Source organism: Chrysochloris asiatica, unplaced genomic scaffold (genome assembly GCF_000296735.1).
Source record: "Chrysochloris asiatica unplaced genomic scaffold, ChrAsi1.0 scaffold00518, whole genome shotgun sequence".
Lineage (NCBI taxonomy): Eukaryota > Metazoa > Chordata > Mammalia > Afrosoricida > Chrysochloridae > Chrysochloris > Chrysochloris asiatica.
Genome location: NW_006409036.1, coordinates 34,187 through 54,292, shown reverse-complemented (window position 1 = coordinate 54,292; position 20,106 = coordinate 34,187). Strand labels below are relative to the sequence as shown.

At 45.5% G+C, this 20,106-nt stretch overlaps 1 protein-coding gene across 1 annotated transcript; it reads left to right on the top strand.

The window, feature by feature from the left end:
* The first annotated feature begins 8,012 nt into the window (after positions 1-8,012).
* Positions 8,013-17,321, top strand: CCDC105 (coiled-coil domain containing 105). The gene is made up of 7 exons (XM_006877504.1): positions 8,013-8,582; positions 13,268-13,372; positions 15,450-15,648; positions 16,036-16,202; positions 16,292-16,387; positions 16,477-16,590; positions 17,073-17,321. The coding sequence occupies exons 1-7, from the start codon at positions 8,013-8,015 to the stop codon at positions 17,319-17,321; spliced, it is 1,500 nt and encodes a 499-aa protein (XP_006877566.1).
* Positions 17,322-20,106: the final 2,785 nt, after the last annotated feature.

Below are 20,106 nucleotides of genomic sequence, written 5' to 3'. Positions count from 1 at the left end.
ACTGAAAGATCTGCAGTTCAAACCCACCAATGGCTCTTTGAAAACCCTATACAGGGTTGCTATGAATTGGAACTGATTTGACTGCACTTAACAACAATAGGGCCCAGGATATCGATCTTTATGTGTTACATTTCATTTTTGAAAACTTCGAATTTTTATAGACTCATGCTTCATACATTTCAATCTACTGCACAAGGCCTCTTGAAAGTGTGAAGAGCAAAGATGTCAATTTGAGGACTAAGGTGCGCTAGACCCAAGCCATGGAATTTTTAATGGCCTCGTATGCATGTGGAGTCCTGGTGTGGTGCTCTGGATTAATGCGCTGGACTGCAAGGTTGGTTTGAACCACAAGGTCAGCGGTTCAAGTTCACCAGCCAGTCCTTCCTTGGAAACCCTATGGGTTGGAACCAACTCAACAGCACTTAACAGCAACAACAATGTGCATGTGACAGTGGATCAATGATAATAGGGAAGACCATAGGAGAATCGATACATTTGAGCTCAGGTTGGAGAAGAATATTAAAAGTACTATGGAATACCAGAAGAACAAACAAATCTGTGATGGAAGAAGTACGGCCAGAATGTTCCTTAGAAGTCAGGATGGCCAGAATTCATCTCTCATATTTTGACATATTAGCAGGATGGACCAGTCCCTAGAGAAGGACATCATGCTTGGTAAAGTGGAGGGTTAGTGAAAAAAGAAAAGGAAGACCCCTACAAGATGGATTGACACAGTGGCAGCAGCAATGGACTCAAGAGTAACGAAAAATTTTGAGAATGGTGCAGGATTGGGCATTGTTTTGTTCTGTTGTACATAGAGTCATTATGAGTTGGAACTGACCTGACAGCACCTAACAACAACAATCAAACCTGAATGGTGGCATAGAAAAGAGAAAACAGAGGTAAGACAGCCACATGAAGACAGAAACAGACATTGGAGTGATGCATCTACAAGCCAAGGAACACCACGAATTGCCATCAGTCACCATAACCTGTAAGAGGCAATGAAGGATCCTCCTCCAGAGTCTTCAGAGCAAGCATAGTCCTGCCAACACCTTGATTTTGGACTTTGGGCCTCCAGAACTGTGATAGAATTGATTTCTGTTGTTTTCAGACATCCAGTTTATTATATTGCTATGACATCCTCAGAAAACTAATAGTTTGTGTGATGCAAATGGCTAAGTGCTTGACTACTAACTGAAAGAGTCGTGGTTCAAATCTACCCAGAGGCACCTTGGAAGAAATGCTTGGTGATCGACTTCCAAAAAATTAGCCAGTAAAAACGTTGTGATTCTACTCTGACACACTCTAGTTGTGAGGAGTCTGGATCAACTTAATAGCAATTGGTAGAAAGCTAATAAAGTAGACTTTGTCTAAGACATTTTGGGGGGTAAAAAAGAGGCCTAATGGCACAATGATTAAGCACTTTGTTGCTAGCCAAATGGCCAGTGGTTTGAACCCACCAACTTCTCTATGGGAGAAAGATGTGGCATTCGCTCCTGTAAAGATTTACAGCCTTGGAGCAGTTCTATTCTGCTCTATACATTGACTATGAGTTGGAATCAACTCCATGCAATGGGTTTGTTTGGGGTTGGGGGATGGTGAGAGAGCTATACTGACCAGTCCTTCCCACTCACCGATTATCACAGTGACCGCCTATGTAGGAGGTGACCAGGAAGAACCTTCTCTCCCAGCCCAGGCTTCCCACTGCCTCCTGACACCCCCTTAAGGAGCATGACCTCATTTCTCAAAGACAAAGCTGGTTCTAGGTCATATCTCCCTGGAATAAGAGGCAAGTTGATGTGATTATCTCCAAGAGAAAGGGGGGCACCAGCTAAAAGTAGATCATAGTGCCCCAGAAGGGAAGACACCGAGGGACCTAGAAAGGGGTCTCTGATAATTATCTGGCAAGGGACAAGGAGATTTCAAAGCAGAGGGCATTGCCATACAATACGGAAGGAAAAAAGGAAAGCAGGGGTGGGGGTTTGGGGAGAGCAGGAAAGGAAAGCTAGAAGTTTTAGAAGATTCTCCTGCCTTCCTCCTGAAATTTCAGTCAGGCAATATTCTGATCCCCACTTTGTTTTGTTATATAAAACAGACAGCCCCAGCAAAAATGTCTAAGAAAAGGAATTTTTGTAAAATGTCTTTCATTTTAGAAACCAGAGAGCTAGTTTCATAAAGAAATATAATTCCCCATTGGCCCAAATTAGAAATAATAAATCTGTTTTTAGTATGTTGGGATAAAGGAGATGTGTCTACTATAACCACCTATATATGTCCACCACCCATCTGTCAGTTTGTCATACTGTGGTGGTTTGTGTGTTGCTATGATGCGGAAGCTATGCTACAGGTATTTCAACTACCAGCGGTCACCCATGATGGGCAGGTTTCAGCAGCGTTCCCAAAGATTAAGAAGAAAGGTCTGGCCACCCAAAGGATGAAATATTTAGGAATAAATGTAACCAGAGAAAGAAAGGACCTATATAAAGAAAACTACAAAACACTGCTATAAGAAACCAAAGGAGAATTACAAAAATGGAAGAATATATCATGCTCGTGAACAGGAAGACAACATTGTGAAAATGTCAATACTACCCAAAGCAATTTACATGTATAATGCAATCCCAATCCAGATTCCAATGACATTCTTTAAAGAGATGGAAAAAACAATTACAAACTTTATATGGAAAGGAAAGAGACCCAGGATAAGCAAGTACTGTTTAAGAAGAACAAAGTTGGAGGCCTCTCACGCCCTGATTTCAAAATTTACCACATGGCTACAGTGGTCAAAGAAGAAAGGTCTGGCAATCTACTTCCAAAACTCAGCCTGTGAAAACCCTATAGATCCTGGTAGAATGTTGTCTGATCTAGTCCTGGAAGGTGAGCCCTCTGCGTTGCAAGGCACTACACAATAGCCCCGCAATGAACTCAGTTATAACCATGATCATGAAGACGGGGCAGAACTGGGCAATGTTTTGTGTTGCTGTGCATGGAGTTACTATGAGTCAGAATCAACTCAATGGCAACTAACAACAGTATATCTATTCATAAGCATATGTTTGTGTGTGCATTTGTGTACCTACATAATGGGAAGAGTGAGACAGAGACAGTAGTGTAGAGAAAAATCAAGACCAGACAGGCTAGATACCTCTCTAGATCTTAAAATTACAGATGATTATTCGTCTCTTCATTGTGTTTTTCTTTATTTTACAACATGCTTACAATACTTTCACAACATAAAAACAAAAGTGTTTGTTAGTTTAAGAGAGATATTTGGGCTACAACAGCAGTGAAGCCCAGGGGTTTAAATATCCTTATACTAGACTGCTAACTACAAGGCCAGAGGTTCAAACCCACCAAACACTCCTCGGAAACCCTATTCAGGGTCACTGAGTTGGAACCAACTAGCAGGAACTTACCGACAACAAGTATTTTGAAATTTTTGTCATTTTAGTTCAGCCACACACAGTGAAACTTCTTGGAAACTGAGAGCAGGTCACAGCCCTTCTGTGGTGTTGGAGACCACCCAAGAACTAGCCATGAGGAAAGGAATTATGTCTGGACAAAGGCATGAGGAAGCGGCACACTGCTAGTGACTCATGACAAGTGTACTATGTGGGTACACTGATGTAGAACGCAATGCCCAGATGTGTTTACTCAGTCTTAGTGTGCCGTTCTCGGTTAATGAAAGCTAACCCATTAGTTAATGGGTCTGTTTTTGAGGATGTATATACCAGTAAATGTTGTTGTTGTTGTTGTGTGCCGTGGAGTCGGTTCCAACTCATAGTGACCCTGTTTAGGGTTTCCGGGGCTGTAAATCTTTACGGGAGCAGAAAGCCTTATCTTTCTCCTGCAGAACAGCTGGTAGTTTCAAACTGCTGACCTTGCGGTTCACAGCCCAATTCATAACCACTACGCTACCAGTAAATGTTACTGGCCTAAACAATCAAATTGTCTCCGATATCTTTTTGATATATGCTTTCCCAGGAGGTTTCGTGGAATGCAGAAGCTAGTAAATACTGAGACATGCTTTATCTTGGGGCTCTTGAGCCTAGAGATCACGAGTCCTGCTGTCTCTCTTAAGCTGTAACTTGTGTCTGTGTTTTCTTTCTAAAGCTGCGTTGTCTCCTTCTGACCCTGGTTGTGTGAGCTGGCTCGTGCACTGTGGTGCCTTCCAGATACCTGCCAATCCTGGTATAACCAGGAGGGTTTGAAACCAACTCGGAAGAGGGTTCCCCTATTCCTAAATTGCAAGCAGACATGTCAGTCCAGAGAGGAGTGTCTAAATGGGCAATGAAAACCAAAGCTACAGTGGAGTTTTGGAGGATGATATAGAAGTAGCAGTCAAGAGATCAGACGGCGTATTGCACTGGGCAAATCTGCTGCACAGGAACTTTTTATTTAAAGTGTTGAAGAGCAGAGATGTCAGCTTGAGGACTAAGGTGTGCCTGACCCAGGCCATGGTATTTTCAATAGCCTCATATGGATGCGAAAGCTGGACAGTGAATAAGGAAGATCGTAGAAGAATTGATGCCTTTGAGTTGTGGTGTTGGAGGAGAATACTGAGGGTGCCATGGACTGCCAAAAGAACCAATAGATCTGTTTTGGAAGAAGTGCAACCAGAGTGCTCCTTGGAGGCCAAAATGGTTAAGCTTCATCTCTCCTACTTTGGACACATTGTTCGGAGAGAACAGTCGCTGGAGAAGGATGTCATGCTGGGTAAGGTGGAGGGTCAGAGAAATAGAGGAAGACCCCCAACGAGATGGATCAGCCAGGTGGCATCATTGATGGTGTCAAGTGTGGCGGCGGTAGTGAGATTGGCCCAGGATTGGACATTGTTTTGTTCTGCTGTGCATGGGGTCGCTATGAGTCGGTTCCGACTCGATGGCACCTGACAACAACAACAAATAGATAATACGGAACTGGGGTTGAAAGATAAAATGAGGAGACGTGAGCTTCAATAAGCAGTGGGCAGTAGGCCATACCAATTTCAATTCTTAACTAGTGGTTTGTTCTTTAGGAATATGTTGACATGGGTCTGTCACTGAGTTGGCGCCCACTCATGGTGACCCCATGCACAACAGAACAAAATGCTGGACTACCCCCATAATCAGTTGCAGATTTTCAGAAGTAGATCGCCAGACCTTCCTTCCTCATCTGTCTTAGTATGGAAGCTCTATTGAAGCCTGGTCAGCATCCTAGAAACACGCAAGCCTCCGCTGACAGATGGGAGATAGGGTGGATGTGTTTGAGGTACATTGGCCAGACACCAAATCCCATGTGTGTCACAGTAGAATTGTGCTGCATGGGATTTTCAATGGCTGATTTTTTTTAGACATAAATCACCAGGCTTTTCCTGTGAGGATTCTCTGTGTGGATTCAAACCTCTAACCTATCAGCAGCCAAGAGAGTTAACTATTTGCACCACCTGGAGACTCTGGTGGCTAGTTTTCAGGGTCAGCAATGGTAGCTGAAGTTTCAACAAAGGTAACCATGACGTCCTCAGAGCCATCGTGTGTCTTTTGGGGGAGAGGGCTGTGGCACTGCAGGATAAGCACTGGACTGCTAGCTGCAAGGTCAGCAGTTCAAACCCACCAGCTGCTTTGCTTGAGAAAGATGAGCATTTCTGCTCCCATAAAGATTTACAGTCTAGAAATCCTATACATGTGTCAGAATTGACTTCATGGCAGTGGGTAATGTGTATTAGCTTTAACTGAAAATCTGGAAAAAGGGCCCTGGGTAGCATAGATGGTTTTTATTTAACCACTAACCTAAAGATCAGTGGGTCTGAACCCACCCAGCTGAAGAAAGTCCGGGTAATCCACTTCCACTAAGAAAACCCTGTGGAGTAGAGTTCCTCTGTACCACATGGGGTCACTGGGGGTCGGAACCCACTCAACAACAACTAATAACAAAAACAAAAGTCTGGAGAAATGGGGAGAGTGGGGAACCTTTGGAATGCCAAAATTAACATTATTTGCCGGTCATACAAAATCATCAATTTAAAAATTAACTATATTTGGTCAAACATTTAATTAACTCACCCCTAATGGGACAGCTGAAACTGAGGTTGCCTTGAAAGGGCCAGACCCAATGATTTCAAGGGCCTTAGACAGTCCATGGGCCGGACGTTCCCCAGCCCTGCATAGGGTAACAAAAGACAACATTTAGGATGTGTTTTGGAAGCTGGGTTCAGAAGATTGGAAAGAAGTTGGCCATGGGAAGCCATAGGGAGAACATGGAAAGGAGTATTTCCTACAGAGAAAATATTGCTGTTGTTGAGTGCCATCTCATCAGTTCCAACTGATAGCAACCCTGTTCACAACAGATGAAAATACTGCCTGGTCCTCACAATTGTTTTCTTTGCTGCCACTGTGGCAATCCATCTGTTGGTGATCCTTCTCTTTTTCTCTGACCCTCCACTTTCCCAATCATGATGTCCTTCTCCAGGGACTAATTCCCGCTGACCACATGTCCAAGGCAAAGTCTCACCATCCCCTCTTGTAAGAAACACTCTGGCTGTACTTCTTCAAAGACAGATTTGTTTGTTCTTCTGGCAGTCCATGGTGCTTTTAATATTCTTTGTCAAAACCACAATTTCTAAGGTCTTCCTTATTCACTGTCCAACTTTCATATGCATATGAGGTGATTAAAATACCATGGCTTGGGTCAGATATACCTTAGTCCCCAGACTGACAGCTTTTGCTCTTGAATACTTTAAAGAGGTCTTTTGCAGCAGATTTGTCTAATGCAATATGTTGTTTGATTTCTTGACTGGCTGCTTCCATGAGTGTTGATGGTTGACCCAAGCAAAATAGTCTTTGACAACTTCAATCATTTCTCCTTTATCATGATGCTATTTATTGTTTGTGAGGATTTTTGTTTTCTTTACATTGAGGTGCAGTCCATATTTCAAGCCCTTCTTGCTTTCATCAAACAAGGTTGTGTCATCTGTGGGTTGTTAATGAATCTTCTTCCAATCTTGATGCCATGTTTTTCATATAATCTAGCTCTACAAATCATTTGCTCCACATACGGACTGAATAAGTATGGTGAAAGGATACAACCCTGATGCCCATTTTTCCTGATTTTAAACCATTAAGTGTCTCCTTGTTCTGTTCGAATGACTGCCTCTTGGTCTATGTACAGGTGTCTCATAAGCACAATTAAGTGTTCTGGAATTCTCATTCCTTGCAGTTGTTGTTGTTGTTGTTAACTGCTGCCGAGTCGGTTCCAACCCATAGTGACCCTGCATAGGGTTTCCAAGGAGCAGCTGTTGAGCTTGAACCGCCGACCTTGCGGTTCAAACGGCATTGCAGTCTGGCGCATTAACCCACAGCGCCACACCGGGACTCCATTCCTTGCAGTATTACCCATCAACTGCAGAGGGAACAATGTTTTTATGTGCCCGAGATTCAGTTCCATCTCATAGCGACCTTGTATAGGCTGTGATCTTTGAAAGAGCAGACTCATCTTTCTCCAGTTGAGCAGCTGGTGGGCTCATACGCCGACCGGTGGTTTGTCATCCAGTGCTTATTCAGAACCACCCGTGCTCCCTTAACAGAGGGAATGTTGTTGATGTTAAGTGCCGCGGAGTCAGTTCCCACTCATGGTGACTCTGTATAGGGTTTCTGAGGAGCAGCTGGTGAGTTTGAGCCACCGACCTTGAGGCTCAAATTGACCTTGCAGTTCAGCCAAGTCCAGGAAATTAGCTTCCGGATCCTAAGCGCATGAAGAAGACCCTTGTAACTGGAGGGTAGGAAGCAACAGCGAGAAGGATGCTGATGGGATTACGGTTCTCAAGGTGCCAGAACTCCAAGGCTCCAAAGAGAAGACACCTCCCCCATGTCTGGAACGTCCCAACCTCCCCCTCCCCTGTCTGCGTTGTTAGCCATGTTGCTATGGTGACGGATGCTCTCAGTTCCACTCACTGTGAAGGGCGAGGAAGAAGTTCCGTGTGGGTGGGTGTTAGCGACCCTCTGCGTGGGGGTCCTTGCCCTCAGATAAGCACCATGCCCGTGTTGATTCCCCCCGCTGAACGCAGTCAGGACACGCGCGTAGGAGCCCCAGCATGGCGCGAGGCGGCCGTGGCCACTACGCAGAAGGCGCACCTGCTGACCGATCGCTGCGGTCAGGAGGCGGTGACCATGTGGCAGCCCAAGGACAGCGTGCGGGACCCTCACATGGCGCGCCATCTCTGCCGCGCCGCCTACATCCAGCCGTGGCGCTTCCGTGTGGAGATGCTCAAAGGTGGTGGCACGGTGGAGCAGCCGCCGCCTGGTGAGGGCGTCACGCTATGGAAAAGCAAGATGAAGCCTCCGGCCTGGCAAGCCCGCCTGCCTCTGCCCCTGCACCGCGACGCGCGCGCCCAGCAGACAGCGGAGGTGGTGCATGCCCACGCACGCGGAGTGCGCCTCACCGCCGCACGCCTGTGCCGCGCGCAAAACCAGATTAATGGACAGCTTCGGCAGCTGCTGCGCCAGCGTCAGGACACCGATCGCAGGCTCAGCGAAGTGCGCAAAGGCCTGCTCATTAACCAGCAGAGCGCCAAGCTGCGTGACTACCGGCCCAAGTCCGAGAAGGTGGGATCGTCTCCCCAGCCTTTGCTCCCGGTGCTGAGCCTGGGAGGAAAAACTTTCCCTGGAGACTGAATATACCCAAATCCCAATCCTAGTGGTTGAGGGCAAGATGAGAACACGCCAAGATGAGGTGCCTCAAGGGGGTTCGAGTCTCAACTACCAGCACCTGATGGGGAAACACACCAATTCCCAGTCAGAGAGGGTGGAACCCCGAATCATAGTAGATGAAATTCTTCCCAAAGAGTAAAACCTGTACCTCATCCAGGAGGCTAAAAGCCTTCACCCCCACCTCTAACCCCCAGACCCAGAGGGTGAGACCCTCTCTTGGTTGTGAGATCCTCAATCCCTGTGAACACACACGCACAGCCATTGGCTGAAGAGAGTCAGTGGGTCCCAAGCCAGATGAAAATTTCCCCTATGCGTAAAGAGCCAACCCTTCCCCACAAACCTCAGGAAGTAAGTGGAAATCCTTTCTCAGCCTCATCCAGGGAGAAAGGAAGAGATGCTGCCTACAGACTAGGACCCCTGCCCCCCCAGTCCCCACACTTGGAAATTAAGCACAGGCAAGAGGAAGGGTGAGTCCCTAGTTCGAGTCCCTTAAAGAGAAGCTTCCAACTTTTACCTCAAAAGATGCGAACCTTCTTTAGATCCAGAGAGGGAGAGCGACTTTGTGCTGAAGACCTGGGGGGCACAGGGGAAGGATTGCATGGAGGGGATTGTAACCATGGCAATGAGAAGATAGAATGAGTGTAAAACTAATGTTCTCCCATGTAAACTATCACATAATTCACAATAAAACATTTAAGAAAAAAAAAAGATGCGAACCTTCCAGTTCCGCTAGGGAGAAAGGACACCACACCCATAGGGTGGGCCACCTACTCCCAGCTCCCAGTTTCAGAGAGTTGTGGTGTGCCCTCAAGTTGGGTTCAACTCAGCAACTCTGTATAGCATTTCTGAGAGCAGTCCGTAGATTTGAACTGCTGACCGTATGATTATCAGTCCAGTGCTTATCCTACAGCGCCACACCAGGCCTCATAGGAGCCCATAAGGACAACTCTCATCCTTGTGGTGAGACCCCCTCCACTTCTAGCAGGGAGAGGATCGTAGGTCTTCAGTCCCTGGCCTTAGGGAGTGAGAACAACCCTCCCCAAATTGAGTGACTTCCATTGAAAACCACTGGGTTTCTACTTGGAAAAGAAGCCTTCAGCACACTCTCCAAGGGGTAAGAGATCCCCAAGCTAGAGTTTCCTGAAAAGAAAATTATTCTTAGAAAGTGAAGACCCCAAAGAGTGAGGATGCTCCCAACTCCATGCTCTTGTTAAACAAAAAATCCTGACAAAGCGAAAATTAAAGAATTTATTTGGTTTCAAAAGGATTCATGAATTGGTAGCATGGTCACAGAAAAACTAGGAAGCGCTTCTCCAAACAAACACCAGTTGGGATTTTATATTTCAAAAGAAATAGATAAAGAGGTAGTTGTTATTGTTGTTAGGTGCCAGAGAGTCGGTGCCGACTCACAGCAACCCTATGAACAACACAATGAAACACTGCCCGGTTCTGGACCAACCTCACAATCATGCTACATTTGAGCCCACTGATGCTGCCACTTTGCCAACCCATCTCACTGGGGGTCTTCCTCTTTTTCTCTGACCCTCCACCTTACCAAACATGATATCCGTCTCCAGTGACGCATCCCTCCTGACAATATGTCTGAAGCATGAAAGACGACGTCTTCCAAGGAGCACTCTGGCTGTACTTCTTCCAACACAGATCTGTTTGTTCTTCTGGCAGTCCATGGTACTTTCAATATTCTCCTCCAACACCATAACTCAAATGCTTCCTTATTTACTATCCAGCTTTCCCATGCATATGAGGTTATTGAAAATACCATGGCAAGGGTCAGGTGTACCTTAGTCCTCAAGCTGACATCTTTGTGCTTCAATACTTTAACGAGGTCTTGTGCAGCAGATTTGCCCAATGGAATACATCTTTTGATTTCTTGACTGCTACTTCCATGAGTATTGATGGTTGACCCAAACAAAATGAAGTCATTGACAGCTTCAATCTTTTCTCCATTTATGTGGATGTTATTTATTGGTCCAATTGTGATGATTTTTGTTTTTTTACATTGAGGTGCAACCTATACCAAAGGCTGTGGTCTTTGCTCTTCATCAACAAATATTCTAAGTCCTCTTGGCTTTCAGCAAGCAAAGTTGTGTCATCTGCATATATCACAGGTTGTTAATGAGGCTTCCTTCCATCCTGATGCCATGTTCTTCTTCATATAATCCAGTTTATAGGATTATTTGTTTAGCATACAGACTGAAAAAATAGGGTGAAAGAATACAACCCTGGTACACACCTTTCCTAATTTTAACCATTCGGTGTTCCTATGTTCTGTTCAAACAATTGCCTCTTGGTCTATGTACTTGTTCCTCATGAAGTGTTCAGGAATACTCATATTTCACAATGTTGTCCATAGCTTGTCATGATCCATACAATCAAAAGCCTTTGCATAGTCAGTAAAGCACAAGTAAACATCTTTCTGATATTCTCTGCTTTTAGTCAAGATCCATTGGACATCAGCAATGATATTCCTCATTCCACATCCTCTTCTGAAACTAACTTGAACCTCTAGAATTTCTCTGTCAATGTATGGTTGCAGCAGTTTCTGTATTACCTTTAGTAAAACTTCACTCACATGGGATATCAATGATGCTGTCTGATGATTTCCACATTCTATTAGGTCGCCTCTTTTTGGAATGGGCACACATACAGATCTCTTCAAGTCAGTTGGCCAGGTAGTTGTCATCCAAATCTCTTGGTATAAATGAATGAGTACCTCCAGTGCTGTTTCACTTTGTTTAAAGATTTCAATTTGTATTGCATCAATTCTTAGCGCCTTGTACTTTGCCAATGACTTCAATGCACCTTGGACTTCTTCTTTCAGGATCATTGGCTCTTGATCATATGCTACCTCTTGAAATCGTTGAACACCAACCATTTCTGTTTGATACATTGACTCTGTTTTCCTTCCATCTTCTTTTGATGCCTTCTTCATCATTCAATATTTTGCCCATAGAATCCTTCAAAATTCAATCCTTGAAAGAAAGTCAAGGTTTGAATTTTTCTTCAGTTCCCTCAGCTTGAGAAATGTTGAGTGTGTTCTTCCCTTTTGGTTTTCTAACTTCAGGTCTTTGCACATTTAAAAATATATATGTAATAATCAACTTTATCTTCTTGAGCTGACCTTTGAAATTTTCTGTTCAACTCTTACACCGTCTCACTTTTCCATTTGCTTTAGCATCTCTATGCTGGAGAGCAAGTTTCACAGTCTCTTCTGACATCCATTTTGCTTTCTTCCTGTATGATGTTCTTGATGTCATCCCACAACTCTTCTGGTCTTCAGTCTTTAGTGTGTAATGTATCAAATCTGTTCTTCAGATTATCTCTAAATTCAGGTGAAATCTATTCAAGGTCATATTTGTGTTCTTGTGAACTTGTTTTCATTTTCTTCAGCTTCAGTTTGAATTTGCATATGAGCAACTGATGGTCTGTTCCACAGTCTGCCCCTGGCCTTGTCTTGGCTGATGATATGATGAAAATGCTGTAAAGAGGTAGAATGATAAAACAGCATTTTCATCATATATTTCATGCAGAGATCAGGTTGTACAAAGCATGTCTTATCTAGTTAAAAGGGTCTATATAATGTCTAAACTGAAATGTCTAAGTAAATTTGTTGTTGCTGTTAAGTGTCATCAAGTTGGTTCCTACTCATAGCAGCTCTATATAGGGTTTCTGAGGAGCAGCTGGAAGGTTTGAACTAGTCTCCTTGTGGTTTGCAGTCTGACTCCTACAGCCCCATAGTGAATAGGTTAGTCAAAGTGAATGGTGTTGGTGGTGGTGGTGATGTGCTGTAGAGTTGGTTCTGACTCATAATGACCCTGTATAGGGTTTCCGAGGCTATAAATCTTTAAGGAAGCAGAAAGCCTCATCTTTCTCCTATGAAACATCTGGTAGTTTAGAACTGCTGACCTTGTGGTTAGCAGCTCGACTTGTAATCACTATACTACCAGAGCTCCTTAGTCTAAGTGAATAATACACTAGTCAAAATGCGTGCACAAGAAAAAAATGTTTGTGGATACCAATGAAGTCAAATGTTGTGGCTAGTTGATGTGGCATTGATTCCTCATCTGTTGGGAAAGCCCATGTGTGCAGAGTAGAGCTGTGCCCTCCACAGGAGCTTCAAAGTTGTGACCTTTCAGAAGCAGATCACCGGGTCTGTTTTCTGAGTTGCCTCTTAGTGACTTTGAACCACCAACCTTTTGGCTAGTACAGTAAAATCTGCAAATGCTGAAAGAATTTATGTAAGGAAGAAATCTTCAGAGAAGGGAAATTCAGGTATTTTCCACTAATAGAGAGTGATAGAAAGTGGGAATACTGCACCCCTGTCAGAGGCCAAACACTTGAGAGACAAGGCAGTTCTGCCAAGTCTCAGCTCTCATCATAGCAAGTGCTTAACCTTTTGCGTTAACCAGGGATTCAAACAAGGAGGATTAGAATCTTTCAGACTTGTGAACTCCAGCAAGTCTGGAGGACACAGAGCAAATTGAACACTCCAAACCTATACAGTTCATGAGGTTGGAGGAATTTCCTGAGGGTGAGAGATACTCTTCTCATTGTTTTAGGTTCCTGACAAGGCTGACAGCATGCTGGTATGGGAGGAAGAGGAGCTGAAAGCCATGAAGAGGAAGATGGAGAAAGATATGGAAAAATCAGAGACCCTACTTAAGGTTGGGAGCATCTGAGATCAAGTTGAGGGTGCTGGCTGGGGCATCCCCTAGCACTCTGCATACGTTGTTGTTCATTGCCTTTGAGTGTGTTCTGACCCATGTTGACCCCCCTGTGCCCAGAATAGAACTGTGTTCCTTAGGTTTTCAAGACTGTGACCTTTCAGAAGCCGACCACCAGACCTTTCTTCCTAGATATCTCTAGGTGGGTTTGAACCGACAACTTTTTGACTGTTCGTCAAGGGTTTACCTCAGGGGCCCCTGTGAACTGACATCTTATTTGCACTTTGTAAAATGGAAAAACTGAGCTTCCAAGAGCTGAAGTTGAGTCTTAAACTAACCATAGATGCTCAGTCTGTGCCAACTTCAGTGCAGTCATTGATTTAACTCCTTCAAACACTCCTGTGTAATAGAAACTAGGACCCTTTCCTCAGAGAAGGGGAAATTGAGGCTCAAAAAGAGATGTCTTCACCCAAGACACAAAGTGAGCCAATGGCAAAGCTGACGTTTCAGCTTGAATGTCTTGACTATGAAGTTCCTGGGTGACACAAATTGGTTTGCACTGGACTACTCACTGAAAGATTGAAGGTTCAAACCCAACCAGCAGCTCTGCTGAAGAAATCTGAAGATCTTTATCTGTAAAAACTGCAGCCAAGAAAACCCTATGGAAGCAGTTCTACGGTAACACCTGGGGTTGCCATGTGTTGGGATGGACGGGGCAGCAATATGTTTGGCTTTTTGGTCTTGAGTCTCCTTTATATTGTAAGATACACTTCACCTTTTTCTGCTCCAGCCAGAGATGAACGTTTACTGTGTCCCTTGCTTTTGCAACAAAAATTTCTGTACCAGAGTACTAATGGAGACAAGTAAAGTATCAATGGTTCCGTGGTAGAAATATCACGGAAGATTCCCAGCCAACAGAGCTCATACACAGTGACTGTCTGACCATGGAGCCTTGCTTGTACATGGCTGTGGGGCCGAGCAGGTTTCAATGGAGCTTTCAGACTAAGCGGAACTAGGAAGAAAGACCTGGTGATCTACTTCCACAAACAAGCCAATGAAAATCTCATGGATCCCAATGGTTCCCTATGCAATTGATCATGGGGATGGCGTAGGGCCAGGTAGCGTTTTCTTCCATTGTACCATGAGACAGACACCACCTCAAGAGCAGCAACAACACATAAACACAGAGATCCATGTTTTTATTGAGGTGAAATGCACATCACATAAAATGTAAAGTTCAGTGGCATTTAATACATTCACAAAGTTGTGCAACCATTAGCTCCACTTAGTTCCGAGACATTTTCATCACTCAACAGGAAACCTCATTGCTATCTCACCCCTGCTCCTGGCAATTCCTAATCTACTTTTTCTGTCTCTATGGACTGTCACCACTGTCAAGGGAATGCAACGTGCTTCACTTTATAATGAACAAAGTAGAATTTGGGTGAACGGGATTGTTCCAGATGAGATAGAGCCTAGGGGAGATGGAAGACTCTAGGGACAGTACTGGGCTCCTGACAATGACAACAGCAGAGAGGAGAGGTCCTGAGGCTGGGGCTGGGGACAGGCTAAGCCTTGAAAGCCGTTGAGGATCAAGGAGGCTGGCACAGGAGAAGAGAGCTGTAAGTGGGTGGTACAAACAGTTCACGCATCACAGAAGAAAGGGCTGGCAAACTACTTCCTTCCAAAAAACAGCTATTAAAAACACTATAGAGCCTAGGTCTACTCTGACACACATGAGGGTCTCCATAATTGGAGTCGACTCCACTGGTTGATGGGTAACCTTCCATTTTACAGACAGAGAAAAGGGGACTAGAGGCTTTCTTGGGGTCCAGGAACAGAACTAGACACAGAACTCAAGCAGCTGACACTCAGGGAAGAGCAGCTGTCATTAAACTCTGCTGCGGCATCCAAAAGGGATCATCAGAGGGAGGTTTGAACTTGGGCATAGAAATTAGGCCTTTCTGCTGCAGAGAGACAAAGGGTCACTTTGAAGGCAGAAATGCATTGCAGCCTCCAAGTCTCAAGCCCTCACTTCAAGCCACCTCTCCAGATTCCCTCTTGTCTCCCCCTCCAGGCCCTAGCCTCCTGTCGGGACACTCTAGGCCACTGCTTTAAGGAGCGACTCCAAGCAGTTGAGTTAATGAATCAGCCGCTGGACAAGGTTCTGGAACAGGCCGGCCGCCATTCATGGGTGGATCTCTTCAGGGTCCCCAGTCCTCGCATTCAGGGCCAGAAAACACCGCCTCCAGAACCCATGGGCGCCTATACTCCAGGTACGCACATCCTTCAGGAGCCCTTTGGTCACTGGTACACCCCTCCCCATCCACAACTGCCCCCTGCCCGCAACCAAATGGGAGAACTGAAATCGAGTTCCCAGCTGAGCCCCACTTCGCGAGTAGCTCCTCCCCTTGCACAGACCTACTTCCCATACTAGCGACTCCTCGTTCCATCGCTTGAACCCAAATCCCCTTGTCTACTTCTAAGACGCTACTCACTCTCTCCCCACTAACTCCTCCTCCCCCTGGACTTTCTCCCAACCCTTAGTCCCTTGGAGGTAAAGTCCCCTACCCAGGGTCACTGAGACTGGAGAGGGGGATTTACAAAGCCAGGGGTTGAGGCTGCGGACTTGGCACTCTCCACGTGTCCTGCGTTCCCCCCAGAGTGCGCGGCAGCGTTGCATGAAGCCAAGCATTTGCTGATGGAGTCCAAGGACACTTTGGTGGACATGGCAAAGAATGAGGAGCAAATTTTGCAGCAACAGCGGCAGGTCAGCGACTGTGTGTGCGCCACGCTGGCGCAGAAGATGCGCGAGACCATGGAGCTGAAGGTGGCCGTGGCTGAGGAGGCTTGTGGAAGGGAGAGGTAAGAATGGAGGGGGTCTGGGGAACCAGCATGATTGCATCCATGTGTCTTCAGGAAAGAATGAACATGTCGTTGGGACTAATGAGGGGTACTATCAACCGCTGCACAAAATTCAACCAAGAAATGTACATCACCCGTGGGATCATCAAGGTGCGCTTGGTGAAGTGGATCTACTGAGGGGTGGTGAGGGCGTGCATGGGCAGGCGGGCCTCACAACTATGCACACCACTGTCCACCAGGGTCCCTTATCGAAAAGCCATCTGGAGACTCGAGAGAAGTTGGACAGACCCCTGGTTCGTATGTACCAGAGACACGTGGGCACCCAACTCCCAGAGGCCACGCGCCTTGCCCAGGTGCGTACCTCCCAGCTCTCTCATGGTATAGGCCCTCCTTTGCAAGGCACCTTTCTCATACACAACTACCACAGGTAAGAATTCCCATCCAGGTCATCCGTCCAGGGTACTTCATCACCCACACTTCTTAGTTAAGTAAGTCCCCTCAACCGCTCTCCGCTCCCTGAAGGTACAGTCCCCCCTCTCACACACACAGCTTGGCCTTCTGCATTCACACCTTACTCAGGTGCGCTACCTATCCCAGGTCCTCTGGGCCCCCCCTGAAGCCCCTCCCAGACAAGGGCTCTTTCCCGAGCACATCTGATGCAGGTGTGTCTCCCAGCCCCATCAGAGACCCCTCTCTTCAGCCATGTGCCTTCCCAGGTGGGGCTTTCCCCCACGCACACCAACACCAGGCCCGGGTGTGTCTGCCGCCCCAGAGAACGTCCACCCTACGCCCTGGCCTGCCGGGACCCCATAACGGCGGCCTCCCAACTCCACAGGGCACAGATAAGCTGCAGCGCCACATAGCGTACATGGAAAAGAACCTGCAGGAGTTACTGACCGCGCGCAAGAACCTCATCTGGGGCCTTCACTGCAAGAAGAAGGGATACGACGTGGACTTTAACGTCGTGCGCCTGCGCCTGCGCCAGCAGCACCCGCATGTGTGCTACGAGCAGGCCCAGCGCCTGATCAGCGACCGGGACCCAGGCAAGCCAGCACACCGAGAATCTGCCATCGCCCCTCAGTGACGGGCGTATCTCCCGCCCCACCCAGCCATCCCGCCATCCCGCTCCCCTACCCACTCTCCCTGACAACACCCTCTGGCAGAATTATAATTTTAAATAACATTCATTACCATTTGCCACTATCTGTGTCACTTTGTCACACTATGGTGGCTTTGCATGTTGCTGTGAGCTGGAAGCCATGGCACCGGTATTTTGAATGTCGCCAGGGTCACCCATGGTAGACACTTTTCAACTGAGTCTCTTGGCTAAGACAGACTCAGAAAAAGAAGAGATGGATTACTTCCAAATATTTAGTCACTGAAAACCTTATGAATATCAGTGAAACACAGCCAAATAGCACCAGAATATTGAATATTGAAACATGATTAATAGCACCAGAATGTTGTTGTTGTCAGGTGCCATCGAGTCGGAAACGACTCATAGCGACCCCATGCACAGCAGACCGAAACAATGTCCAATCCTGGGCCAACCTCACTACCGCCGCCACACTTGACACCATCAATGATGCCACCTGGCTGATCTGTCTCGTTGGGGATCTTCCTCTTTTTCTCTGACCCTCCACCTTACCCAGCATGACATCCTTCTCCAGCGGCTGTTCTCTCCGGACAAGTTTCCAGGAGAGACGAAGCTTAGCCATCCTGGCCTCCAAGGAGCACTCTGGTTGCACTTCTTCCAAAACAGATCTATTGGTTCTTTTGGCAGTCCATGGCATTTTCAGTATTCTCCTCCAACACCACAACTCCAGCACCAGAATACTGTCAAATAATAGTGCTAGAAGATGAGCCCCTCAGGTTGGAAGGCACTCAAAATACACCTGGGGAAGAGCTACTTCCTCAAAGTAGAGTTGACTGTGAGGACAGGAATGGAGTAAAACCTTCAGGACCTTCATTTGTTGATGGGGTGCAACTTAAAATGAGGGGAAACAGCTGCAAACATCCATTAATTATTGGAACATGAAACGTACCAGTGTGAATCTAGGAAAACTAGAAATTGACAAAAATGAAATGGAATGCATTAACATTGATATCCTTAGACTGGTATTTGCCATTTTGAATCTGGAAATCCCATGGTTACTATGCCAGGAATGACAAATTGAAGAGGAATGGAGTCACATTCATCATCAAAAGAACATTTCAAGATCTATCTTGAAGAAGAATACTGTCTGTGATAGGATAATATCCATACCCCTATAGGATTGGGCAGTGTTTCATTCTGCTGTGCATAGGGTCACTATGAGTCGGTACCGACTCAATGGCACCTAACAACAACAAACAGGGAAGACCAATTAACACCAACCTTAAGGTCAGCAGTTTGAAACTACCAGCTGTTCTGCAGGAGAAAGATGAGGCTTTCTACTCCCATAAAGATTTACAGCCTCGGAAACCCTGTACAGAGTCGCTATGAGCCGGTTCCGACTCCATGGCACATAACCACCACCACCACCACCATCACCACCATCATTCAAATTTATGCACCAACCACTAAAGTCAGTGATGAAGAAACTGAAGAATCCTACCAATTTCTTCATTCTGAAATTGATCAAACATGCAACCAAGATGTATTGATAGTTACTGGTGATTGAATGCAACGGTTGAAAACAAAGAGGAAGGATCAGTCATTGGAAAAATATGACCTTGGTGATAGAAACAATGGTGGAGATTGCATGATAGAATTTTGCAAGACCAAGGACTTCTTCATTGCAAAGACCTTTTGTTAAACAGCATAAAAGATGACTGCACACATGGACTTCACCAGATGGAATACATAGAAATCAAATTGACTACATATGTGTCAATGGTGAAGAAGCTCCATGTCATCAGCCAAAACAAGGCCATGGGCAGCCTGTGGAACAGACCATCCATTGCTCATATGCAACTTTAGGTTGAAGCTAAAGAAAATGAAAACAGCTCCACAAGAGTCAAAATATGACCTTGAACATATCCCACCTGAATTTAGAGATCATCTGAAGAACAGATTTGATGCACTAGACACTAATAACTGAAAACCAAAAGAGTTGTGGAATGACATCAAGAACATCATACAGGAAAAATGTAAAATGTTATTAATAAGATAAGCAAAACAATGTCAGAAGAGACTCTCAACCTTGTTCTCCAGCGTAGAGATGCTAAAGCAAATGGGAGAAATGAAGAGGTAAAGCTGAACAGAAAATTACAAAGGGCAGCTCAAGAAGACAAAGTCAAATATTAAAATGAAATGTGCACAAAGACCTAGAGTTAGAAAATCAAAAGGGAAGAACATGTTCCACATTTTTCAAGCTGTAAGAATCAAGGAAAAAAATTTAGGCTTCTACTTGAATTTGAAGGATTCTATGGGCAAAATATTGCGAGATTGGTGATTCAAGCTCTCCAGCTGCTCCTTGGAAACCCTATACAGGGTGCTAGGGGTCGGAATCAACTCGATGGCACTTATCAACAACAACATGGGCAAAATATTGAATGATGCAGAAAGCATCAAAAGAAGATGGAAGGAATACACTGAGTCACTGTACCAAAAAGAAATGGTCAGTGTTCAACCATTTCAAGAGGTAGAATGTGATCAAGAGTCAATGATCCTGAAGGAAGAAGTCCAAGGTACATTGAAGGCATTGGCAAAGGACAAGGCTCTGGGAATTGATGGAATACAAATGGAAATACTTCAACAAACTGAAGCAGCACTGGAGGCACTCGTTCATCTATGTCAAGAAATTTGGAAGATAGCTACCCAGACAACTGATTGGAAGAGATCCATATTTGTGCCTATTCCAAAGAAGGTGACTCAACATATGTGG

What these genes read in the sequence shown, in the direction of transcription:
- CCDC105 (XM_006877504.1), top strand. Translation starts at nt 8,013, where the DNA reads ATGCCCGTGTTGATTCCCCCCGCTGAACGCAGTCAGGACACGCGCGTA. An exon ending in TCACCCGTGGGATCATCAAG is followed by an intron (nt 16,388 to 16,476) that starts GTGCGCTTGGTG and finishes ACTGTCCACCAG; the next exon opens with GGTCCCTTATCGAAAAGCCA. An exon ending in AGGCCACGCGCCTTGCCCAG is followed by an intron (nt 16,591 to 17,072) that starts GTGCGTACCTCC and finishes CCAACTCCACAG; the next exon opens with GGCACAGATAAGCTGCAGCG.